A 27,007-nucleotide genomic window follows, 5' to 3' on the forward strand; every position below is an offset into this window, starting at 1 on the left:
CACCCTTTGCTTCAGGATCCCGCCCATCTGTGCCGGTCCCACTGTTCCTTTGGGAAAAGAAAGCAAAGAGTGACATGCAGGGCATGCATTACTGTCACACAGCAGCCAGGCAGCCAGGAGCCTCGGTTGCGCTGTTAGCGTTAATGCTCTGCGGCAGCAATGGAGGGGCAGAGGAAACAATTTCTAGAACAGAAACTAGACAGACAAGAGATGATTAGACGAGAGAAAGGGGAAGAAAAAGAAAGAGATCCTTAGGGCTACGTTGGAAAGGAAATGGTTAAGAAGAAACCACTAACCCTGATACTGCTCCCTCCTGGACTACACCTAACCCTTCTCATACTAGAGGAACCCTGAGACAGAAGGCAGAAGAGAAGCTTTTCTCTGCAAATCATGATCCTTAACAACCACTGCTTGTTCTCCCAACAGAAGTGTGGAAAACTAGCCTCATTTTTAGGTAAAACATATTCTTATCAATAAAGTGGGCAATATTTTTAAATTCCAAAATTCCTTTCTCAAAGCCAATATTCCTGGTTTTCTCTTGCAGATTCTCCATCTATTTAATCTTTAATTGTAATAATACACTGGGACTACATTCAAAATGAGACACTGGACCTGAGACTGGATATAGAATTCAGTGGCCTTCCCCTGCCCCGTATGTAAAACAACTGAGTTTTAGGATTTTGATACCACTCAAATAATACTTTCCATTGTGATTGTAAGAAACTTGAGAGTCATTAGGTTTTGCTGTGTATCAGTACTCTGAACATGAAGCAAAGGGACAATAGACTCTCCATGATTTAGAAGCAACAACTTTGGACTTCTGCTCAATTTTGAGTCTGAAGGCTGTGCTCTGAACAAGCCCTTTATAACCTGAGAAACTTCTCTAATTAAAGTACAAAACACAGGCTGTCCCGTGGTGGCCTTATTTACTGGGTTTCTTCAGGTTCTTGACATTGACATTACCTAGTAGACAAAGCTGTGAAGTCTAACTGGAGCAGGCCAACAGCTTACTGCCTCCACTCAGCTCCCACTCAGCACTGCTGAGTCTGGAAGCTGTTTTAAAAAATAGAGCCATATTTATCTTAATGACTCATAAATTAAAGAGAATACTTTCCTGTTCTAATCATTGTATTCCTTCTCTCTCTCCTCTTCCTCCCTCCCTTCTCTCATTTTTGGAAGTGGTACTAGGAATTGAACCCAGAGCTATATACATGTTAGACAAGCAATGCTCTACCAGTGAGCTATAGTCTCAGCCTTTTAAAAAAATTAATTTGAGACAGGTTTCACTAAGTTGCCGAGGCTGACCTTGAATTTGAGATCTTGCATCAGCCTCTCAAATAGGAACTGTTACAGGCATGAACCACAATATGTGGCCCTGTTTTTTCAGTCGTGTTGTTCATTTTACTAAGCACAAATACTCAAATGTAATGTAATTCTCTTATAACAACAAAATAGTATGTATCTAGCTATTCTTAGTTGATGTATGTAAATTGTTTTAATTTCAAATCCATAACCTCATGTGAATTAGTTTTAATTCAAACTTTTCTTGCATTAAAAAAACAACAACTTGGGTCTGTTTTATTTTCCAACACTTTATAAGTAACTGATTTCTAAGATAAGAAAATTAATAACCACTTGAACTTCCACCAGTCTACTAAGAGACCTACAACTGGAACCAAGCTTATAACACAGTTCAACTAATCAAGCTTATAACATAGTTCAACTAATAATGCTTGAAGATACATTTAACCTGACTTGAAAATGCAAAGTAGAATCTAAGCTTAAAAAAATAAACCTGTCTACAGAGCCTGTACTGAGTTTGTTATAGTGAATTTCTTTTCTGATAGTTGAGTTAAATCTTCCAAGACACACCAAAAGGGAATTATTTTGCAGTAATCATGAAACAGCATCTTGGTTCTGAAGGAGCCAATGATATTCCAGCTCCAGGAAGACCCTAGAGTAGTTTATATGTGCTACCTCCTCAATGTTACCAAGCTGACTCATGTGCTAAAATAATGGCCATTTGTGACACATTTATGTCCCAATGCTCACTATTTAAGGGCTTTCCGAAAATAGGTACAAGTAAGTACAATTTTCAAACTTATGTCAAAGTAAGGAAATTCACAGTGAATCTTTTTTTTAGACCTTCTGATTATTTCTGAGATGCCAGGGAATAAATGCAAAACCTTGCATATCATGCTTGGCAAATACTCAACCACTGGGCCACACCCCCAGCCCTAGGATTATTACTCTTCTTTTCTTTTTTGAGACAAGGTCTGCCTATGCAGCTCAGGCTGACCTCCAACTCACAATCCTCCTGCCTAGGCCTCTTGGGTGCTGGGATTACAGGCGGGCGCCACCACGCTCACCTTATGATACATTCTTAAATCTATCCATTCACCTTCCATAGTATCACCACCTGGGGAGAAAGGCGAGAATTTGCATTAGCCCCCAATTAACTGCCCACTATTATGTTCTTACCTAAGAGGCAGGAATTCCTCTTTCTTTCCATATCTGTTTCCTAAAGAATACTAAATATCAGCTACATTCTTTGTCTATTATTTTCCATATTGAATACCTTAGGAAAATCTGTCCAAGTCTTCTGCCACTAGAATATCTGTAACAAAGTGTTGAGGTTGTGGCTCAGGCGGTAAAGTGCCTACCTGGCATGCACAAGGCCCTGGGTTCAATCCCCAGCACCACATATAGAAATCTGTTAAGAATCCAAATAAATATTTTAATTTTAATCCTTGAATGTAGACCAGATAATTCTCCAAATATAGTTCACTGTAATAGTATGGCATTATCTATAGCTGCCATAAATTTACGGGGGGGGGGGGGGAGGTGGGAGTGAGAAACCCCAGCTTTTAAAAAAATGCAATAGATAAAAGCACTGTTTTATTAAACATTAGCTTCTAATGTTTAAAAAACAAACTCTCTACCATATACACTAGCAGTAGTTCCTCTCACTCAGTTGGCTGTAGTTTCAGTGCCCAGAGTGGAGGTGAAGTGCTAAGAATCCCTGAGGGAAAAGGGATGGGTAAAGCCAATGGCATGGTAGAAGCAAAGAGCTGCCCACAACTGCAGGTAAGTGATGCATTTATCTGCTGAAGCAACACCAAGAAATGGGAAAAATATTTGCAAGCTGATGGTTGTTTCCTGATATACCTTGGAAGTTATGTCTAGTGGAACACTGATTATCTGAGACCAAGAGGAAAGCTAGGGAGAAAAATTCAACTTTGTTTTCTCCCTCAGTCACTCAAGGCAAAACTGGGGCAAGGCATTACCCTTTGCAGAGACTCCTGGTCCTTTCACATAAAGCAGGCACCACCACCAACAAAAAATACCCACAGACTGATTTATATGACATAAACTTCATATAAAAAACTGAAATCCACAAAATTTGAAGGTGCTGCCTCCTGCCATGTGCTCTGTACTTTAGAAAACAAGGCAACCTTCATTAAAAAGGATCTCACTTTAACTTCATGACAGCTCTACAGACTGGGGGAAGGAAATGGGCTTTCCAGGATAAGGAAATAGGCTCAAAGAGATGCAGTATACTGTGAGTAATGGAGTTAAGGCCACGTGCCAGGTCTTGGTGCTACTTGCCCAGAAAAATTTACTTGAAGCTACAGCCATCAAAGTCATCTTGTTATTTTCTATTCAGCTCCTTTGGCTCTGGTTTCCTGTACCACCAGGGCTGTGTTCTCCTGTGTGACAGGAAGGGGTAATCTCCACAAACAGGGGTGACTGCCAACTACATCACCAGACCTATGTACAGCACAACTAGCCCTCTGTTCAGCAGGCTATCTGCCAACATGGGACCCAGATGAACAAAAAGTTTGGTCTAAAATAGGGGTGTCCTAAGGGAGAACATGAGGAGGTGTTCCCCACCCTTAGCAATGGCATGAGGGACAGCCACTGGAGACCAGGCTGATTCAAAGTCAACAGAAGACTTACCCATGGCTGCTCCCGCTGAAATCTGCTGCCAGATGGCGTTGTGCTATGCAGGTAATTAGACAGACACCCAGAAAAATTAAAATGTGAATATCTTCTGAACTAAAAGTAATCACAGATTAAGTGTAACAAAACAAAACCAAAACCAAAACTAAAACAGAACAAAAATCTCCTACCAGGCTCCCAGGGAGACATTCTTCTATGACTATGATCTATAGACTACTACACAGAGAAGGAGAAATGAGGTGGCCATACACATACAGAGAAGCCCAGTATGTACCTCTTGGTTATGTGGGTGCCACAGTGAGCTTCAGGGAGGCTATAAATACCCTCCAGTTACTAGTGCCATTCAACACACAGCCAAACGAATCACTAGCTACACATCTAGCCCAAAGGGCTACCCTGCCCAAACCCATCTCTTCTGCATTGTGAAGCAACACTGTGGCAAGAAAAACAGGCTCTCACTTTTGAAGACTGCTGAATTTTAATCTCTTGGGAGTCAGATGCAGAGTCGGACTTGGTACCCCCAGAATTCGGCTTCTCCTTTTTTCTCTTCTGTTTCTTCTTTTTCTTTTTTGCTCCCAAATCCCCTCCAGGGCTTCTGTAGGAAATGTAAGGAGGATAAAACAAACCAAAGGGAAAAAATCATTATATAAAACTGAGTTGCATAAAAGCCATTACTTAGAAAAACATATGTGATCTGCACAGTGAAGGATAACTATACTAGGATGTGTGGGTTATGAGAGTGTCAGGTTGAAATGTCTATGAGCAAACACTCGTTCTCGCTCTGTCACATGGCTGGTGCTCGGACGCCTTCTAAACATAAAAATTGTAGATACAAACCACACTTATAACTGAAATCAAAAAACATCCATAGTTCCTCCTATTCTACTAACTCACTTTTTACTTAGCCCTTAAGAGATACATGTGAGGTTAGAGATGGTTCAGAGGTTAAGAGCACAGGCTGCTCTTGCAGAGAAACTGAGTTTGGTTCCAAGTATACATGTGGCATTCACAACTGCCTGTAACTCAGTTCCAGAGGATCCAATGTCTTCTTTAGGTCAGTAAGGGCACCGGGCATGCATATGGTGCACAAACATATACAACACTCATAGGTATTAAAAATAAATCTTTAAAAAAAGACCTGCATGTATAAAAATATAAATTATAGATACCTCTTTGAGATGACACTAGTCATCTTTTTTGTTCATTTGGCTTTGCACATACTAGACAAGCACTCTACTACTGAGCTATATCCCTAGCCCATCAAAATATTTACCTTGAAGCAACAGAAACTGCATTTCCACATGAGGAAGTTTATTTTGATTAAAAATTTTACAATAATCAATAAAAACCTTTAAGGTTTGTGTCAGTGAAATGACTTAGTAGGTAAAAGCACCTGCTACTTACTAAGCCTGATAGCCTAAAGTTCAATCTCTGGGATTCACAAGGTGAAGAGAGAAACCTATATCCTACAGCTGTCCTGACTTCCACAGGCACACTCTAGCATGTGCACACACACACACACACACCCCACCACCACCAAATAAATAAATAAAAACATAATATATTTTCAAAAATTCTTGAGTATCAAAAATATTACTGGATAAAGTATTTTTGTTTGGAACCCTTTCCATCCTGTATTCTGAAAAAGAATAAAAGAGACACAATATCAAAAATTTTCACTTACTATCTTACTCTACCATAAATTTCATAGGTGTATTAAAATTTAACATCAGAGATTATCATTTTTTGCCTATGTAGGGAAAGTAATGGCAACAACTGATTTTGCTCCACTGTTGTAAATCAATTTGTCCCTGATTATTTTCTTTCCTGATTTCTACCTAATTAGCATATATACAGTCATCCTTCAAGATTCAATGCCATTAATGTATACTCAAAGCCTTATGATACTGGCTCTCAAAGATAGTAGGGTTTTTTTGGTATATTCGCTTACAAAAGTGTCTTCTTTAATCATATTTTCATTTTGCATATCATTTAGTAAAAAAACAGATCAGAAACATAAAACTGTGAAACCTACTCTAGTCTCTCTTTCTAACCCATTTGGGACCAAATATATACACATGAAATACTTTTGTCTTCAACATCCCCAAAATACATTATAGAGACAGGCCTATAATTTCAGCTACACAGGGAGCTGAAGCAAGAAGATGGCAAGTTTGAGACCTGCCTGAGCTACAGCATAAATTCAATGCTAACAGAGGCAAGTCAAAAGTAAGAAGCCATCTCAAAAAAATAAATAAATAAATAAATAAATTACATGATGGGTATGTATCTTGCTGCGGGCCACAGAAATATGTAGTAGGAATTCAGCTAAATACGACAAAAGCTATTACCTGGAAGGTCAAGGACTTTCCAGAGGAAGCCAAGGCTCAAGGAGTATTGATTGGTGTTATTTGGCTTTTTTAATGTAACAGCTGTTTTCTGCTATGAACTTTATGTGCGCTATCATAGCTTCCCCAATTGATTCTTTTTCCTAAGAACTTCTAAAGAGTGTGGAATGATCATTCCTTGGGCATATACAATTTAGGTATTTAGATACAGTCACGTAGGCAAGGCTTCCTGCTTCCAGGTTTTCTATTTCTTCTTTTTAGCGTTAGAATCAGATGTCTGTCTTCTCCAATTATCTTCCTTTAGCAAGCATCCAAAGTCAGGGCCTGCTCTGGACAAAAGCATTTAAGGACAAACGAGCAGACAGAGTAAGCTTTCCAGACAACCTGAATTAAGGTAAATATCCATACAGAGACACTCACTAGGCCAGATGGACATTAGGTACATAGCTTTGCTTCTTGTGCAAATTAAGTCAGACCCCCCCTTTCTCTCACAGCCTAAGTGGCACCTCTAGACTTCCCCCTCAAGCAACTTAGAAACAAAAGAGCTTTTTCATACCAGGTGATTCAAGCTATGATACAGGTTTCCTAGCTCCAGCAGACTTACCCTGCCTGACCAGAAAGCTGCAAGGCCAGAGTATTGCTGATTGTAGGTGATGGAGATGGGTCACCGGGAGAGGAAAGGAAGGAACAAGGATGGAGAGAGGAATGAAGACAAAGATGAGAACAAGATGGAAAGAACTTAGAACTGTGAGAGGACAGGAGAAGGGACAGAGAGGAGCTATGCACTAGAACAGAATTAAAGCTGTGTAGATAGAATTTTGTCTTAGAAGAATAAAGTGAATGGACTAAAGAGTTTCGTGTAAGTAGATTCATTTGTTATCCCTCAGATTAGTAACCACACCACTCATAGCGTCTTCCCCAGGACTCTGGGAGAAATCTCCTCTTGGCAGGCACCTGAGGGGCTTTCGATAGTATCTCAATGTACAGCACCTGTCTAGCTTGCAAACACAGCCATGGGTTTAAAATCTACTGCTGCAAGAGGGCAATGTTATAAATACAAGAGGCTCTCATACAATAGAACATGTTAGTCCAGGAACCAAACTGTAGTATCCAAAGACTGGTAGTAACGGACAAACAGAATCTGGCACCTCTACTCATTGACACTCATTCACACCTTCCACAACTCCATAATGAGGTCCATGTGTCTCCAGATGCTGCTGCAGCTGGGAGCAGATTTAGAGCAAGTCCACAAATTTTTGTTACATCTTTCATGGAGAGCTAGAGGTTGTTCTCCCTTCCCTTGGATCTAGAAAGCCTTTTACTTGCTCTGACCACAGTGGAAGTGGCACTGTGACTTCTAGGTCACAAAAGGCCATGCACCCTTTCTTCTTTTGTAACACTCTCGAAAGCCTGGCTCCTTTAAGAATCTGCCATGATGGTGAGGCTCATGTTGACTCTCTGGTTGACTTGGAAACTGTGAGTTCCTGGCTCAGGTCCAGCATAACTACCAGCTATGTAAATGAATCATATAAATCCAGCTCAGGGGTCCCCAAGTCAGACTCCAACTGTGGCTTTGTAATAGTTACTTTTGTGGTGCTGTAATGAAAACATCTGACAACACATAAGGGAGTAAAGATTTGTTTGGGCTCATGGTTTTAGAGGGTTCAATTCATGGCTATTTGGCAACCATGCAGGTGGGCAGAACACCATGGTGATGGGAATATCTGCAGAACATTACAATGGTCCACAGTGATGGGAATATCTGCAGAACATTACAATGGTCCACAAACATACATAGAGGGGAAAATATGGGAAGGGGCCAGGGCAAGATATTATCCACAAGGATACCCTCAGGCCATATGACCAACTTCTTCCAACCAAGTCCCAACCCCTACCTCTCCACCATCTTGGGAACCAGTCAAAGGTTCAACCATTAGGTAAGAGCCTTCAGACACACCAGAAGTGTGTTCTACTTTCCTACTTCCTTTTCTTTCCTTCCCTTTTGTTTTAAAGACAGGATCTCAGTATTTGGGCTGGGCTGACCTCAAATTTAGTATGTATCCCAGGCTGGCTTTTCAGCTTGTGCCTTACAAACAAACAGAACCATATATTCTCTTTTGGCTGTTCTGACTTCCATGCCAAGCAGCATTGTGTCCTAGAGCCAAGGTCTCTGGGTGAATCAGAAGCTGAAGGGCTCTGCCTTTGTGCGGTATGAGAGCGAAATACACCTTCACTGGCTGAAGCAACAACTGTGAGGTTGTCCATTACTACTTCATACCCTAGCACACTGTCATCTTTATGCCCAACATCAAGGTTATAGAAGGATTCCTTCTTTTATCAGTTATTCATGTGTTAAAATAATAAGCATTACATTTTAAATGAATAATTTATTCTTTCATAAGTCCAAAATACAAAAACCATATACAGCTATAGATTCATGTTTCCCTGTTCCTAATCCTAAAATAGAAAGCAGTGCTCAGTGCTGAAGATCTATTAAGACCTTGTCAAGTGGTAACCTAGTGGCCTAAAAATAGTAATGCATTCCCACCCCAAAATGAGCAGTTTATCTTCATCAGGAGAATCAAACTGTACAATCACCATGTTTATATTTAAAATCATCTGGTGACTAAGGGTGCCCATAAATATCTGACTGGCAACTGGGCTGAACCGAGTTTATCAGAGCCAGGTACTGGAACTAGAAACATGCTGTGGATCAGCCTGGTTTGAGATATTCTGAGTTGGAACAAGGATACTTTAGGTTTTCCTTACAAAGAGGTGACAGTGCTGTGCTGATGTGGGAGTCACATGTAGATATGCATGTATATGTGCATGGGGTAAAAGTAATCAATTCATACTGGCATCCCAAAGGTCCCTAATGCCTCCCACTATAAGATGTAATAACAAATACCTTCTGAATGAGTGACTGGTGCATAATTTTGGCTCTCAGGGTAGCTCCGGTCACGAACTACCAGACAGTAAAACACCTCTGAAAAGCAGTAATTTCCCCTACCTTCGTACTAATGATTACTGAACCTAACTAATACCAAATGTTCTCTAAATGTTTACTTAAGTGTTCAACACTGTGTTGTGTTCACAGCGAGGCTGAGGTCATTAAGGACATAGTCTTGCTTCCTAAGACAGGCAAGCACCTTTCTCCTGCCAGAACCCTTTTCTAGAAACCACTGGAAAGCCAGTCTGAAATAGCCCAGATTCCTAAAGCACTTTCTTACAGCAGGATAGGGAATGAGTAGCCATGACTGGTGGGCATGCTTGGAACTTAATAAAATTATTTTCAATGTACAATTCAGAAAATTTTGTCCTGGTGGCTTTCTAGCAAATATATATTTAAGACATTAGAAAGGATGCAGAGACATTAGAAGCAAAACCACCAGATTATTTAATCAAAAATTCCTTAAATAAGTTTGTATCACCTATAATATAAACTAGGATAGATATGTGATAAAATTTTGCATTAATTATTCTGAGAATTAGTTACTACTACTCACCCAAACTCCTTCCCTAAACTCTACTGCTTAAATTCTTCTTTTTTAATTTAAAGACAAGGTCTCTACTGTATAGCCCTGGCTGGCCTTGAACTCACAATGGAGACCAAAATGGCCTCAAACTTACAGAGACATATCTGCCTCGGTCAGACTCATCCTGAGTGCTGAGATTTAAAGAATGCTACCATACCCAGCTTAAAATTGTACTTTGTTATAATGAAGAAAATATACTCAACTTTTAATAGGCTTAGTTTATAAAATTCTCCCTTCCCTTGCTTATCTGAACATCAAAAAATTGGCAAAGAACTACAAAAAAAATGGCACCAAATACTTTATCTCTTCTTCCAAATTTGTATTCCGACCTTCCCAACCCTTACTAAGGACAAGCTACTATTCTATTTTTCAGAAGCCTTAAAGAAACGAGGTAGGATAGGGAGTGAGAGCTGACAGGGGTACAGTCTCGTATTACTAAGACAACCACAATAAAAAATACAGAGAAGGACTCAAAATGGTGTGACATACCTGTAATGCAAACACTCAGGAGGGCAAGGCTAAAAAAAAATCATGCGTTTGGGGCCAACCTGCTCCTCAAAACATGACTACTGGCAATGACAATAAGTAGAGGCTGAAGAATAATAGCTCAGCACATTAAGAGCCCTTGCAGAAGACCCAGGTTTGGGTACTAGCACCCACACTAGGCAGTTCATAACCTTCTGTAAGTCCAGTTCAAGGAATTCTGACACCCTCTTCTGGCTTCCATGGGCACCTGCATGTATGTGGTGCACCTACAGACAAGCAGTCAGACATACACACTGATGATGATGATGATGATGATGGTGATGATGATGGTGATGATGATGATGATGGTAACAATAATAATAATAATACAAGGACAAAGATAAACTGGACTATAGAGAATTCAAAACAATAATCCATTTTGGGATTTTCTGAGTTCTTTGGAACTGATTTTATTTGTATGTGTGAGTGTGCATGTATGTGTTTGTGACTGTGTGCTCTTGTCTAAACACACAGAGGCCAGAGAGGGTGTCAAGATGTCCTTCTCTAGAACTCTCTCTGCCCATTCCTCTCAGGCCAGGGTCAGAGACCTGGAGTACACATTTTCTACGTTAGGGATAGAAGCCAGCAAAGTCCCAAATCCTCCTGTTTCTTCCCCCATGGGAGCTGTGGTTAAAGGTATGCAAGGTACACCTGGATTTTTATGTGGCTGCTCAGCAGCAGGCACTGTTAACTACAAAGCCATCTCTTTAGCCCCTCCTCAGAACTTTCAACAATAATCTAATGTAATTCAGCAATTATACTCTCAGGTTTCTAAACAAACAAAAAAATTATCTATACAGAAATTTGCATATGAACATTCACAGCAGCCAGACCTCAAATAGAAACAATCCAAATACCTATCAACTGACAAATAGATAAGAAAAACATGGCATATCCATAATAGATTGATATTCAAAAATAAAAAAAGGAGCACTTATACACACAACAAGGAAGAATTCAGTTTAAGAAGCCAGTGTTATAAAGCCCACATATTATATAGTTTAATTGTATAAAATAGCTAAATAAGCAGACCAAAGAAATACAAGACAGATTCGTGGTTGTCAGGAGCAAAGCAAGTTAGGATGGCTAATGCTGTCAACTTGACATGGTCTAGGATCACCAAAAAGACAAGCCTCTGAGCCTTTTTGTGAAGGATTAAATAGGCTAAATGGGGTAAAAAGGCCCACCCTAAACGTGGGTGGCTCTGCTCCATGGACTGGGACTGGGGTCCTAAATTGCATAAGGAGGAGAAGCAAACTGAGCACAAACATGCAATGATCTCCTACTGACTGTGGATGCAGTGTGAGCAACCTCCAACTGCTCCTGCTGCCTTCCCTCCCTCACCACAATAGACTACATTCCCATAAACTTTAAAAAGAAAAGCTGTCTTGAATTGCTTTTGTCGAAAGGAGAAAGTGACTAGTAGAGTTAGCCTAGGGGATGGACTGTTGTGGGATATTTGTACACTGTATGAAATTGTATTGCTGTGATTGGTGTAATAAAAAGCAGAACGGCCAATAGCTAGGCAGGAGGTACAGGCAGGACTTCCAGGCAGAACTTCTAGGTAGACAGAGAACTCTGGGAAGAAGGCAGAGTTGGAGGAAGCAGCATGGGCAGTATGGAGTGTAGTGGATAGCTGTTCTGTCTATGACATTAAAGTACATGCCTCTGGGGTGTGACCTCTTGTGACCCTTAAGACCTGAGATGCAGGTAGGCATTGCACTCTCTTCACTCCCTCGTGGGACTTGGATGTGGGACCAATCCAGGCGACCAGAACAGTGTTCCAGAACCTGTGTCAATTCTGTTCTGTACAGTGAGTTTTTCTCCTTAATAAATTCTTTGCCCTTTAAACAGATTACGCTGGATTTCTTGTTATAACGGAGAGATGAGGTAACAAGCAACATTGCAGAATGAAGATTTTTAAAAAAAATGGATTAAGTTTTAAGAGCTAGTGGGACAAGCCTAAGTAAGCTGAGGTCAAGCTTTCATAATTAATAAGTCTCCATGTCATTATTTGTTGAGCTGGTAGCCCAAAGAAAAATTTAACTACAATGGACTGCTGAGGGATATGGGTTTCATCCTGGGATAATGAAAATCACTTCTAAAACGGACTGTGGCGATGGTTGTACAACTCTGTGGATGTTATAAAAGCCACTAAATTGTATGCTTTCAATGGACAAATTGCATGGTATATAAATTTTATTTCAATGAAACCTTTTAAAAAATATTAACTAGTGAACTCCTATGCCTGGGGTAGCAGGATGAGGGAGGCCTGAACAGACCCAGAACCATAAGAGCTGCTTAATTGGAATTTGCTTCTTACAGAAGGCCACAGGCTCTGAAAAAACACACACACAGCAGAAAGAGATGTCACAAGCCTGGGTGAGCAAGATGCTGAGCAGGCACCAGGACAGTAAAAGAGAAACCCTCTTAGAAAAAGGTTACACATGGAAATCCAGTAGAGTATGATTTAGACTCCTGTTGGAGGTGGATCACCTAGTCCAGAAATGCAACTGTGGAAATCATGTTACCCCTTCACAAAAATCTCTCCAGCTTTAAGAAGAGTTCCATGTCCCTCTTCTCTGAGATTAATCATGAAAGATCCAAACAAGTCCTAAAATTTGTTTTCTTAAGCTGGAAAAATGTGCGGTGGGGATGGGATTCTGAGCCTTGTTCAAACCTGCCACTGGAACCAGTTCACTCTATCTCTGACATGGAAAGATCAAATACTGAACTTTCCATTCCAGCAGATTGTAAATGACAACTATAGGCAGGACTTACTAGAAGAGACAATAGACTAGAGAGCTTCAGAAACATTTCAGTGTGTCCTAGAGAATGCCTGCCCACAAAACCCCACCCTGCTTCTCTGTGAGTCCACAGCAAGTTCCCAGCCCTGGCAATCAGATATGACCACTGAGTTCTAGTCCTAACATCACAACTATATTGAGTGTATTATTTAACTCCTCTGTGTCTCAGTTTACACATCTGCAAAAGGATGACATTTTCAAAAAACAGTATTAGAAAAATCCTAAGGATTAAGTGAGCTAATGCATAGAAGAATTTTCCTTTGTAGCAGGACAGAAGTCACTCAGCATCTACTTAGCTATCACTGTGATGGTTCTACTTTTATTTTATTCATGTAACACAATGCTAGCTCAAACTGTACTGTCTCCCTCCAACTAGACACAAAAATCATAAACACAGAGTTTTGCATTTATTTCCTGCACCTAAAATAGTATCTGGCACACAAAAGAGCCTCAGAGAATATTTTCTGGATGAATGAGAAATCAATTTTAAAAATCATTAAGAAAAAGACAAAAGTCTGACAGAATCATGGGCTGAGGATATGAATAAGCACTTCACCAAAGAAAAAGCTCTGGCAGCCAATATTCTTGAAAAAAATGTGCTCTACTTTGTCCACTGATCTGGCAAGTATATTTAAGTCCAGTAACATCAGAAGTATGTGAGAAAAGACAACCCTCACATACCTCTGGTAAATGTAAGCTGGTGCAACCACTGACAGGAAAAGTCTGTCATGGCTCCTGTCATCATCGTAACCACCACCACCACCAGTATCAACACTGTTATCACTGACATCACACATAATCTTTGTCATAACCATCATCATTATTACTACTACCACTGTCATCAACTTTAAAATAAGTTGATAAAATATCAACTATTACTAACATCACACATCTTTACACAACCAAAACTACTATCACCACCATCACACATATCATATCACACCATCACCTATATCGTCAGCATCATTATCACAACCACCAGCATTACAACCCCTACCTACATCACTATCTCTGTAATATCATCACTACCACCATCAATTGTACCATTACCACTATCATTGGCATTACAATTACCACCACCAGCACCAACAACAACCACCTCCTGTCACTGTCACAACAGCTAACAATTTACAGAACCCAACGCAAACGCATAGTAGTAGGTGCTGTATGAAGTGCCTTATATCTGATCTTATGAACTGTCATAATAAGAACACATTATTTCTACTTGATGGCAAAGGAAACTAAAATATAGGGCCACTCAGTAACTCACTGAAAGTAACACTTTTAGTAATGACAAAGCCAGGACTTAAATCTAGCCAGTCTACACTCAGAATCCACACCAGTACTATATTGTATTGCTCCTTATTTTTGCATTTCTATTGACTATTTCTTAAGATATTTATTGATGACTTCTGCATCTTCTTCATGACCTTTGAATACCTTTTTATGTCTGTGCCTTTGATCAGGTTACTGTACATCTTCAGTACTCATATGTATACATATGCTCTGGTGCCCTTGTTAGGAATAACAAATCTCGGCCGGGCGGTGGTGGCACACGCCTTTAATCCCAGCACTCGGGAGGCAGAGCCAGGCGGATCTCTGTGAGTTCGAGGCCGGCCTGGGCTACCAAGTGAGTTCCAGGAAAGGTACAAAGCTACACAGAGAAACCCTGTCTCGAAAAACAAAAACAAAAACAAAAAAAAAACAAAAAAAAAAAAAAAGGGAATAACAAATCTCTTTACTAGAAAAGGGCAGAGAACCAAGGTTCTCATTCAGCTTAGAATAACAGGAAAGATAACTGTATCACATTGCCCTGGTGATGAAAAAGAACTGAAATTCAGCTGGACAAGTCGGCTGAGGTTCAAACAAATGATCAGCTGTCCAGGCTACTAATAAGTACTCATCCTGAATCAGAGACATTGTTGTAAGTTATGTCATGGCCACTAAATTCAGAAATGAATTTTATTTTTATTTTTTTACTTTTGCAGTTCAGGTTCTTGAAAAAGTAATGTGGGTTTGCTTTTGTCAGTGGCATACCTGTGCATTTCTAGCATTAATTTCTTCACTCTGTTCCCCTAGGGTGACGCGCAATCTACAGCAGAAGCCAACCTCCCAGCTGCTGTTGCTGGGCTAGGTAATGGCCTCATCTACAGACCTCATCTTCAGTGAGATTTCACTGTGGATTCTGCAGCTTTATCTCCTCTGGGGACTGATGTACAGAATATTGTTAAAGCCACACCATCTGTGGTCATAGCAGCAAGCCACTGATAAGTCCTAGTTCCAGAAGGCTAGTAGCCCACAGCTACCCACTGAAGGCCAGTAAGGAATGGAGATACATATCAAGATCTTGTCTCAGAAATAATTAACTTTTTAAAATCTGCACCTACTCATAATGCACACAGGCAAACATCTTCCTTGTCATTTGGGGTTAAAGATACACTGGAAGGCTGTGGAGATAGGTTTGTGGGTAATGGTGCTTCCCAATGAAATCTGGCAACGTCAGTCCATTCCCCAGAATCCACATCAAAGTGTGGATGTATGTGGATGTTCACTGACAAAACACCCAGGCCCTCTCCCTCCCCCTTCACATATTCACATATTCACATATTCTCATTCTCTCTCTCTCTCTCTCTCTCTCTCTCTCTCTCTCACACACACACACACACACACACACACACACACACACAAATTTAATTGTTTAAAAAATACTGAACCCCATTCAACCAATTTTTATTAAGCTTTTAACGTATATGAGATACCAGACAGTCTAAGACTCAAAGGTGCAAAGTGCTATCTCCACGCTTACAGTCTGCCTATGACTCCAAACACATGTTCATGCTTTATAGGTACAGCTTGGCTGCTACAGTATAAAGATTTAATAGTATATTGTTCTAAGTAGTATGTTGTTTCTCATAGTTTTAGGAGCTGAAGTCCATTATGAGGATGGACCAGGTTGCCAGCATGATTGAGTTCCAGTAGACAGACAGAGCTCTTTGTGTCTTCTTCACTAATCCTACTGAAGTGACAGCTTCCCTCTCATTATTTAATTACCTTTCAAAGGCCCTCCCTATCACTATGGCAATAGAGGTTTAGGATTCCATAGATTAATTTGGAAGACACAAACTGGTCCAAAGCCAGTTTCTGGTCTTCTCATATCTCCTCTAAAAACTACTCTTGACCACTGTGTTAGTTTTTCATTACCAAAATAAACAAAACCTGAGAAAATTAGCTGTTAAAGAGGGAAGGATTATTCTGGATCATATTAGTGGAGGTTCGGCCCATGACCAAGTAGCCCAGTTGCTTTGAGCCTGTGCAACGCATCATAGCAGGCATGTGTCCAAGACTGCTTAGATCACAAGCCAAGAAGCCAAAGGGAGTGAGGAGGGGAGCCTGGTTCCCCAAACCCCTTTAGGAACATTCTCTGATGACCTAGAGGTCTCCCTCTAGGCCTGCTTCTTAAGTTTCTACAACTTCCCAGGAGTGTCACGCCTAGGGTCACCAATCCTTTAACACATGAGCCTTTGGTTTGCTCATGATTCCAATTATAATAAACACAAATCTCACCTAAGGTGCTTCTGAATAGCCATGCTATGCCACACAACAATCCCCTCCCCTTATGTGCTATTTCTCCACCACATCTAACTGATCAAGCCTGAATAATTTTCCTGCTGCCTAGGAACCAGTGAGGTGTGTTCTGGAGAATATGAGTTAAGAAACACCCTTTGGACAGTGAGGACTTAACTGAAGAGGCAGAACAGGAGAAAGACACAGAGATAAAGAGACCTTGGATCCTCAATTCTAATAGAGACTAGCCCTACTTTTCAGGTCACATATTGCTATGTTTAAACAAAATCATCTTTTACATGAGTCAGTTTATACAAGTAAGACACACATTAAAGGAACTATGCTGCACCCCACTTACCAGCTATGTGACCCTGGCTCAAGTAACTTATCTTTAGGAGCCATGGCTACCTTGGCAGTAAAACAAGGGCCTGCCTGCAGACAACGTAGGAGATGATAGCATGGGAGAGAATGGAGGATAGATAGCACAGAAAGGCTACAACTTGTAAGGGCTCCAGGGCCTTGACAGGCACCATCACTTGAGGTCATTATGACCATGGAAAGCTTCATGACATAACACAAATTTGCAATAGCTTTGAATCTGGAAAAGTAGAAAAACGTAAGTGCTCATTCTCCCAAGGAGAGGACATGGAGGAGAAGCAGCAAATGAGGGCTTATAGGGAGTCACAGAAACAGATGAATTCTCTTTGCTGAGCAATAATGTCTGACCATGAATTTGGGAGTTGTTTTCTTTCATATGCTATAGTCCTCCATGCCATTATGCACAACACCTTCAATAAATGCTGTGCACAGTAGCCCATTTAGGGAGTCCTTGATGGGAAAATTCAAGAGATCTGTTTCACATAGACTCAAATGCTGGTAAGGAACCAAAAACATTAGGATACCGTTAAAAGATGAGATGGTAGCAACCTGGACAGACAGACTTGAGATCCATGGAAATTTAAGTACACAAGAAAGTATCATTCATTAATTGTGTGCCATTTTATTTAGCTTTAAAAACTAAACAAGCCGGGCAGTGGTCGCGCAAGCCTTTAATCCCAGCACTCGGGAGGCAGAGCCAGGCGGATCTCTGTGAGTTCGAGGCCAGCCTGGTCTACTGAGCGAGATCCAGGAAAGGCGCAAAGCTACACAGAGAAACCCTGTCTTGAAAAAACCAAAAAAAAAAAAAAAAAAACTAAACAAAAGAATGGTGAGCCAGAAAATGAAAGAATATTCAAACTCTTTGGTTATAGTGTGTGGTAATTTGAAAGAAAATGGCCCCTGAAGATAGTGACATTATTAGGAGGTGTGGTCTTGTTGGAAGAAGTGTGTCACCGTGGGGGAGGGCTTTGAGGTCTCCTATGCTCAAGCTACTCCCATTGAGACAGTCAAACGATGTAGAACTCTCAGCTACCTCACCAGGACCATGTCTGCCTGCCCGCCACTATGTCCCACCATGATGATAATGGACTGAACCTCTGGAACTGTAAGATACCACCTCAATTAAATGTTTTAATTATAAGAGTTGGCGTGGTCACTGTGAAACCCTAAGACAGAAGTTGGTACCAGGGACTGAGGAATTGCTTTGATGGGACCGATCACGTTTTTGTTTGGAGGAATTTGGATTTTGGTGAACATGGAAGACAGAGGTGCTGAGAATGATTTGAACAGGGTGGGGGGTTAGGGGGAGCTCAAGAGGTTTCAGAGGAAAAGAATTTTAGTATGTTGCCTAGAAATTATTCTTGTGTTATTTTGGTGAAGGAAGTGGCTGCTTTTTGCCCTTGTCTGAAAAGTCTGCCTGAGGCTACAATGTTTTGGATTAATTCCGTTGGTAGAGGAAATTTCAAAACAGTCTAGTATAGACTCTGTTGTGTGGCTATTAGTGGTAAGTCTAACGAAGACTTATGATGCAAAGGAGCAACCTGAACAGGGTAAATACAAAATGTAAAATTTAAGGAAGAAAGGAACACTAAAAAGTAAAATGGTAAAATGTTTTGGATAGTGGTTTAAATCTTGTTTTTATTTTTCTAAGATAAGGTTTCATGGAGCTCAGGCTGACCTCCAACTTACTATGGTTCAGATGACCTTTAATTCCGGATCCTTCTGCCTCTACCTCCTGAGTGCTGAGATTGCAGGCATGTGTCACTATGCCTAGCTGGGAGTGGTTAAAATGTGACAATGATAGAGAAATATGGTTAAAACATGCTTGTTAAAAATTTAAAGAATTCCTAGAAGGAAGAAAAACTGAAAATGCTATATTCTGAAAAAGACAGGGAAATAAATGTTTAAGTATATAAAGACAGGAAATTCAAAGGTACATATTATTTGAGTTGTATAATATGACAGTCACCATCTGTGGAAGGCTTTTTTTGGTAAGTTAATTTAAATGAATTGAAATTTTAGTTTCTCAGTCACTCAAGGCACATTCAAATGTCCAACAGCGCCATGTGAATAATGACTACTGCAATGGGCATTTCTACTGACTCAGAACATGCTAGCAAACATTCACAGTAAAAAAATACAAGGCTGCCAATGAACCACATAAAACATGATCTTATTTATGTTGATAGGGCAAATACTAAAATGAGAATCAGTTACACTGTCAATTAAACTGGGGTATAAAGAAATAGGATAGGAGCTGGAGAGAAGGCTCAGCGGTCAAGAGCACTGACTGCACTTCCAGAAGTCCTGAGTTCAATTCCCAGCAACAACATGATGGCTCATGACCATCTCTAGTGGGATCTGATGCCCTCTTCTGGCATAAAGGCATGCATGCAGATAGAGCACTCATATACATAACATAAATAAATCTTAAGAAATAGGATAACCAAGGAATTTTGCTCTCTGTATACTTTATTTTTAATTTTAATCTGCATGTTTTACTCATATAACCAGTAAAAGTGATAAAAATATTTTCAAATGGAATGGTGACAAACCAAGTGGTATTTTTGAACTTGAATAGCTTGAACCTTTTAAGTGATATGCATTGATAGTGATTAACAAAGACGGCAAAGTGTGCATCCTGTCCTTAGAAACTCTGTATTTCAGCCAGCTTCTGGGGAAAGTTTGCTCTGGGCCAAAGGTGATGTCACCACCTAAGATGCAACTCTTAGCGGATACCTGATCACTGCTTTAAGTATTTCTTGAACGAGGATTCCTTGAACCAGGGCTGTTAATCTATCTTTCCATTTAAATTTATACATTTGACAGCAGATCCTGTTTCAGAAAGAGCAGCTTTGAATTATCCCTTGAATTTCCTATAATGAGAATGTGGAGTTACAGTATGCTCCTGCATTTTCTCACTGATTCCATGTAGCTGACCAAGGGAAGTAGTCACAGTCCATTTCCACAACAGCTAGATATGCTGTGTTATCTTCAACCCCCTCCCCCAATTTGAGGGTGGTACAAGAAAGGTTGTTTTATTGTTTTTGTTTCTTAATTCCAAGTTATGTGACAGTTCATACCTGAAATCCTAGTACAAGGAAGGCTGGGGATTGGGGGTGGTTTCAGTCCGTGCTACACAGTAAATTCCAGGCTAGGCTGGCCTGGATTGACATTGAGACCCTGTCTCAAAAACAAAACAAACAAAAGATTCGATCTTCCTAACACATTGGGTCTTTTATTTTTATAAAGGAATTTTTAATGTGTTTTACCAAAAGCAACCTACAGATTGAATGCAGTTAGTGTCAAAATTCCAACATTTTCCATAAAAACAACAACAAAAATCCAAAAATTCATATGGAAGCACAAAGGATACTGAATAGCCAAATCAAGATTGAACAAAAAGAAAAATACTGGTGGTACCTCATTTCAAGATATACTACAGGCCATAATAGAAACAGCATGGTACCAGCACAAAAACAAACTCATAGATCAGTGGAATGGGCAGAGGATACAGAATAAAATCCACAATGACAGCCACCTGATTTTTTTTTTTTTTTTTTTTTTTTTTTTTGGTTTTTTGAGACAGGGTTTCTCTGTGTAGCTTTGTGCCTTTTCCTGGAACTCACTCGGTAGCCCAGGTTGGCCTCGAACTCACAGAGATCCGCCTGGCTCTGCCTCCCGAGTGCTGGGATTAAAGGCGTGCACCACCAACGCCTGGCCGCCACCTGATTTTTTAACAAAGATGCCAAAAGCCTATTTTGAAGAAAAGCCAGCCTCTTCAACAAATGGTACTGGTAAAACTGGATATCTACATGTAAAGGAACAATATACTAGATCCGTACCTCTCATTTTGTACTCCCCCCAAAAAAATAAAAAAATAAATAAAAAAAAAATTTTAATGTAAGATTGAAACTTTGAAATTGCTAGAGGAAAAAACGTAAGGAAAGTACTTAAAGGTACTGGCAAAGGCAGACTTTCTGAAAGTAGCTCAACAAGAGCTGGCAAATGGAACTGATGAAATTAAAAGGCTTCTATACAAGTGAAGAGACAGTTTACAGTGGGAGAAAATCTTTGCTAGCTATGCATCTGACAGAAGTATCCAGATTCCATAAAGAACTTAAAAGACCACCAAGAAAACAAACAATTCAGTCAATAAATGGGCTAAGGGAATGAACAGGCAGCTGTCAAAAGATGAAACACAAACAGTCAATAAATATTAAAAAAAAAAAAAAGTCAGCACTCTTGGCCATTAGGAAATAGAAATTAAAACACTGAAATTTCATCTAACCCCGACTGAGAGGCTATTATTTAAGAAAGCAAATACCAAAAAAATGGTAGCTAAGATGGGGGGAGGGGAGACAGCCTGTATGTGTTGCTGGTTGGTATGTAAATTAGCCTAATCAGTATGGAAATCAGTGTAGAGGTTCCTAAATAATAATAAAACAGAAACAGAACTACTTTATGAATCAGCTATATCACTCCTGGGAACATATACTCGAAGAACTCTCAATCAACATAAAACCACATATTATTTTGTCTCAAGATCCTCCCCACTTTTTTTTTGTTTTTTTTTAACAAGATCTGGCTATGGAAGTCAGGCTAGTCTCAAACTCAAGGTTCTCCTCAGCTTCCTTAGGCTAGGATTACAGACATGTGCCACCATACTTGGGATAAAATTTTTGTGTAGCAGGAATCAAACCCAGAGCAAAATGCACAGTGGGAAATTGCTCTACCAGCCGGGTAAATCCCTACACCTGCCACCCCCATTCCTGATAGCCACAAGGTGAGCAACTCTGACTCCTTCAAATCATTCTATCCTGGGCTTCTGTCCTAAAATACTGAACTAACAGACCATGTCCAGAAAGCCCTGGAATTTTGAATCAAAATTGATCTTTCAACCTTAAACTTTCTCTCAGGTAGGTATTTATCACAGTGATTAAAAAGCTAACTAACACAGTACTCAGTGTAGGGTGAAGCTTAAGGAACCCTCTAGGACGTAGTTTACAAGTGGAGAAAACATACCTCAGTGGGGCAAGACCCTGAGTTTTAGTGGACTTAACATTGTGCCCCATTTTCAACAGTTTTACCAAGTTCCTTCAGAAACTGAGAAGGGAGAACAAAAGAAGAACGAGTGGAGTATTACCTCTGTAGACTCACACCTGGGTTGGCAAATTCCTAGTCATGTTGCAGATAACCTCTTTCCTGCCACTGCTACCCAGGACAGAAATGGAGTCTTCAGTCATCTGGACTTTTTAATTTGCCTGGAAGTTTTCAAGCTCTTTCCTGATACCTATTTATTTTATCCCAATTTTAAATCACACGGTAAAGCAAGTTACCAATGAGATCTCTTTTTAGGTAATCTTCAATTATCCTACTTCTAATTTCCCCAAATTATTTGAAAATATTAAAATTACATTGAGCTATCCTCTCACTAGTTAAAAATGGCAATCTCTCCCTTTGCCAATGCTTTGAGAATGCATATAATTTTTAGAGTGATATGCTGTTACCATATTTGGGTGAACCAAACAGTTAAAGAGCACATTTTCCATAAAAATAAAACACAAAAATGGTGACATTCAAGTATTTTATACTTATGCTATTGTTTTAAACATAAAACCTCATGGGCTTTCAATATTACCCATAAAGTGAAGTAAAAAGGTCAATAAAGTGTTTTACAAAATCAAAAGCATAGTAGTATCTTATTGGGTGGCTTTCCTTTATTTGAACCTGTTGTTTCAACACAGTAAGCTAAAACAACTCGTAAATGCATTACACTGAATGCTGGGTGTATATTAATCCTATCAAGCCACAGGGGAGCTATTGAACAAATTACTGCTCCAAGTACTGACCACTGTCTACTGGCTCAGAAGCAATACTTTGCCTATTAGAGGTAAAGCATTATATCTACTCACTCTCTAAAGGCTCATTATTTGTTGTTTATTTAAACTAGTGGAGAAGGAAGAGACCAAGTGGGGAAGAAAAAGTTTCCCATATTTTAACACTGACAAACTTGAACTACTCAACGTAGCTCTGAGTTGCTACAGAGCACTATTAAATTCGTGAGCCAAATAAAACAAGATGACTTCCTCAAATTGTGCTAAATTGCAATTTAAAAAAAAGCATTTCAACAAGAAAAGAGCAGCAACTTGAGTTTTACTAATCTTTCTGTATTTTAATAGCTAACAATCTATTATATTAATCTTTTCCAACTACAAGTTGTTACCACATTGCCTATCCGTGGTTAAAACAATCCAATCCACTGGGCAGCTCTAAATTTGATTAAGCATCGTAACATATAATTAATGTGCTGATGTATAAATCTGGAAACCTCTGAAGAGGGCCCCAAAATGCCTCTGGATGCTCTTCTGGGAACTTCAACAGCCTATATAGCAAGGTATTAGATAGTCCCATTTCCACACGAGTAATTTTTTGTTATCAAGGGTATCCTTGACTGTGTAGGCAAGGAAACTTTAATTAAAACCCCAATCTAGAATATCAAGTAGACACAGAACAATTAGAAACTGGAGAGACAAGTCCAGGGTCTCCCCAGAAAGGTAAGACAGGTGCTGAAGTTACTTGAGGTATCTATCGGCGCTCATCTGGACCCATTTCTGGCAAGAAAGCCAGTGTTTCAAAAATACATTTTTATATTTGGCTATCACAGGCAAATTTCTATTACTCATAAACAGAACTCAGGCTCAGATTTCTGTAGAATTTCCTCTTCTGGCTTAAAAAAAAAATCTAGACTTGAATGATAACATTCAGTACTTGCAGCTGCCACTGAACTGTTCGCTGAAAAAAATTAAAAAGCAACTTGCCAAGGGGAGATATACGCAGTCAGCTTTTTTCTTCATTTGTCATTTAATATTTTATAACATATTCAAGATCAATAAAGCCTCCTTTCTTAAATACAGCTTAAAGTAAACGATGAATAAAATACAAATACTTGGAAAGATTCTCCATGAACTGAATAAATAAGCCATCTGTGACTCAGGCTCCCCTATCGTGTTTTTGGGTTGACCTACTTCTACACAGTCACCATGGTTCGCAGAATCTCACTTCTAAGGGGCAGCAGTAACGGCTCTATGCCAGGGCATAGTTTGAATCCAACAGGGTAAAAGGCTGAGGCAAACAGTACCTACAAAAGGACACGGGTCTTCATTTAAAATGATCCCCCCCAGTCCCCGCCTCTAAAACACAACTTCAACACCAGCCTTAACCAGAAGCAGTCTTTTCTCCAACAGAAGAACACATCAAGTCTGCAGGGCAGAAGAGGGCAGGCACAGATTGAGAAACAGATCAAGTGTTCAAAAGTACTTGGTCCATTTGGCTTTGGAGCTCAGACACCAGGTTTGCAGTCAGGATAAGGTCGGGGCCGCGGGAACTCCGTCCCCCGGTCAGCTCTGCTCTAGAAAGCTCTAGGGACACGCTCAGAGGCCGCCAAGCTGAATGTCCTCAGGCGTCGCGGCCAGGACCTGGATCCCCCTAGGCGTCCTTTGCCGGGCCTAGGAGGCAGAACTTTGCGCAGTTCGGCGGCAGCAGCGCCGAGACCGCCAAGGGCGCATCCCTATCCCACCCCCCACGACCGGCCTGGCGGGTTTCGTCTCCACAGGGGGTTAGCGGCGGCTGGGGGGTGGGGGGTGACGAGAAAGTACTAGAAGGATGCCGAGGCGCAAGCGGCACTACTTGCATCCCGCTCGCCCCTGCGGCCCGAGGCGCCGCCGCCACAAAGGGGAGGGCCTTGCGCCCCTGCTGGGTTCCCACACCCCGAGCCACACGCCGTGGCTGGGTGAGGCCGGCCGGCGGACCCGCGGGGGCGCGCGGCAGGTGACAGCCCAGACGCGGGTCCCCGGGCCCGAGTCGCAGTCTCCCCGCCCACCTCGGGCCTCGCCCACCCGCCCCGCGCGCTCCCCGAGAGCCGGGAGACCTGCACCTCACAATGGGTCTCGGGACGAGGCCACCGCCGAGCGGGGCGGCCGAGGGGCTCCCCGCGCGCCACGAGCCGGCGCCGGAGCCCTGCGGTGCTCGCGGTCCCCGCCCTGCCCGCCGCGCCCGCGCGCGCCACCTCCTACCCTTTGGCGTGTTCCGTCTCCTCCTCATTGTCTCCGTCTATCCCGCACGTGTCCTGGTCGTCCAGCTCTAGGCTCTGCTGGCTGGCCGCAGACTCGCTGTCCTCCGCCATCGCGGCGGCTCCGAGCGGCTGGGGAGGCGGCGCTCCGAGCGGCAAGCCAGGCGCGACAGGGCGGGCGCGGCCGCAGCTCCCTCTAGTGCCGCCCACCCTCGGGCTCCGAGTTTGGAGCCGGCGGCCCCGCCCACCCCGCTGGCCCCGCCCACCACCGCGGGCACAGCCCCGCCCCCTCGCTTGCGGCTCCCGCCGGTCTCGGCCGTCCCGCCCGCCTCAGTCAGCGTCGGCCCCGCCCACATTTCCGTGCCCGCTCCCGCCCACTCCATCGGTTCTCCCGCCTCGGCAGCCACGGCCCCGCCCACCTCTCCCGTCCGCTCCCGCCCACCTTTGCTGCCATGGCCCCGCCTAGCTCGCCTTCCTACTTCCGCCTATTTTAGCTGGTGAGGCGCCCGCTCAGCTCGCGTTCCGGCTTCCGCCTCAGCTAGCGAGGCCCCGCCCATCCCGCTGTGGCCCAAATCGGCCGGCACGGCCCCGCCCACCTCGCTGGCCGACACGGGCCCTTTTCCGCCGGCGCGGCCCCGCCCACCACAGCCCGCGGGAGGGCTCGGCGAGGCCGGCCCTTCTTCCTCGGTCTGGAGACGGGAGGTCTGTGTGTGCCGGGCCGGCCATCTGCAGCGCGGCAGCCCGAGGCTGTAGGGGGTGGGGCGTGACCTGCATTGGGATGCGCTCGGAGTTTCACGGCTGCACCTGGGATCTCTAGGTCCCTGCACGCTGAATTTCAGTGCTGTGCGTCAGCGTTTGCGAGCACTGCTTACGCGATTCTGTACGTCTGTGTGGTCCTCGGTGCTCTCGATGTCGGCCCGGGTTTTTTTTTTTTTTTTTTCACTCAGGCCTGCGACTTCCCGAAGCCCTCCCTGCCTCCTCTCCCACATGGACTTGAAAATTTTCCATTTCGTGTTTCGCTATCTAATGCTTATCCAGCCCAGAGTCAGAGTGCTCCAACCTCCCCACCTCCCTGTGGCGAGCAACCTTGGACCCCTAAACAGAAGATTGCCAGAGCCGTTTTTATTTTACCTAGAGGAGTTCAGCTGGGAACGGAACGAACATTTTGTGAAAAATGGTAAAGACCTTCCAAACTGGGGGATTGGGTAATTTCAGGCAGGCCATCTGCCTTCTCCTAAGTGAAGGTCATGACCTACACCTCCCAGCAAACGGGTATGGATGGTGTTGAAATCATCCTCTTATCAGGACACAGGAGAGCAAGGAAGCCAAGCAAGGTGGCTCAGGTTTCTTGTTATCTCAGCACTCCGGGAGGTAAAAAATAAGGAGTTTTCGGGGCCAGCATCCACTACAAATACAGTTCAAGGACGGCTTGGGCTGCAAGAGATTTGTCTCAGGGAAAATGAAGGGCTGGGGATAGAGGAAAGACTCTCCTGTGTGTGCCAGATAATTTGCAGGTGAAATTCGCACTGCTGTTAAATGGGTCCCACAGCAACCCTTTGCTTTCCAGAGTTAGGAAGAATTCAAAGGTTCTGCCAGACCACCGGAAGTCTGTGAAGCGGTCTTACCTTGGCAATTGCTGAGAAAGTTACCAAAACTCTTTCATAGAGTTTTATAGAGGGAAAAGTCCTTAAAAGACACCTGAAATTTTTAGTGTAATGAGAGGACCACACACCCCTCCCCATATACACACACAAAGGAGAATATGGTTAAAATGCAATGAGCTAGAATGACCCAGAGACAAAAATTGCAGAGCAA

The 27,007-nt window shown here is 42.1% G+C and overlaps 1 protein-coding gene across 1 annotated transcript in view; it reads right to left on the reverse strand.

Annotated features, from left to right (window-relative positions):
- Window positions 1–25,418, reverse strand: part of Nmt2 (N-myristoyltransferase 2) — a 46,543-nt gene extending 21,125 nt beyond the window's left edge. Inside the window, exons 1-4 of the mRNA XM_059263588.1 lie at window positions 25,197–25,418; window positions 4,423–4,558; window positions 3,961–4,003; window positions 2,370–2,419 (exon numbers count right to left, since the gene is read on the reverse strand). Coding sequence (XP_059119571.1) covers window positions 2,370–2,419; window positions 3,961–4,003; window positions 4,423–4,558; window positions 25,197–25,306 — 339 coding nt within the window. The 5' untranslated portion in view covers window positions 25,307–25,418. The remainder of the gene's footprint in view (window positions 1–2,369; window positions 2,420–3,960; window positions 4,004–4,422; window positions 4,559–25,196) is intronic.
- Between the last annotated feature and the right edge of the window lie 1,589 nt (window positions 25,419–27,007).

Source organism: Peromyscus eremicus, chromosome 5 (genome assembly GCF_949786415.1).
Source record: "Peromyscus eremicus chromosome 5, PerEre_H2_v1, whole genome shotgun sequence".
Taxonomy (NCBI): Eukaryota; Metazoa; Chordata; class Mammalia; order Rodentia; family Cricetidae; genus Peromyscus; species Peromyscus eremicus.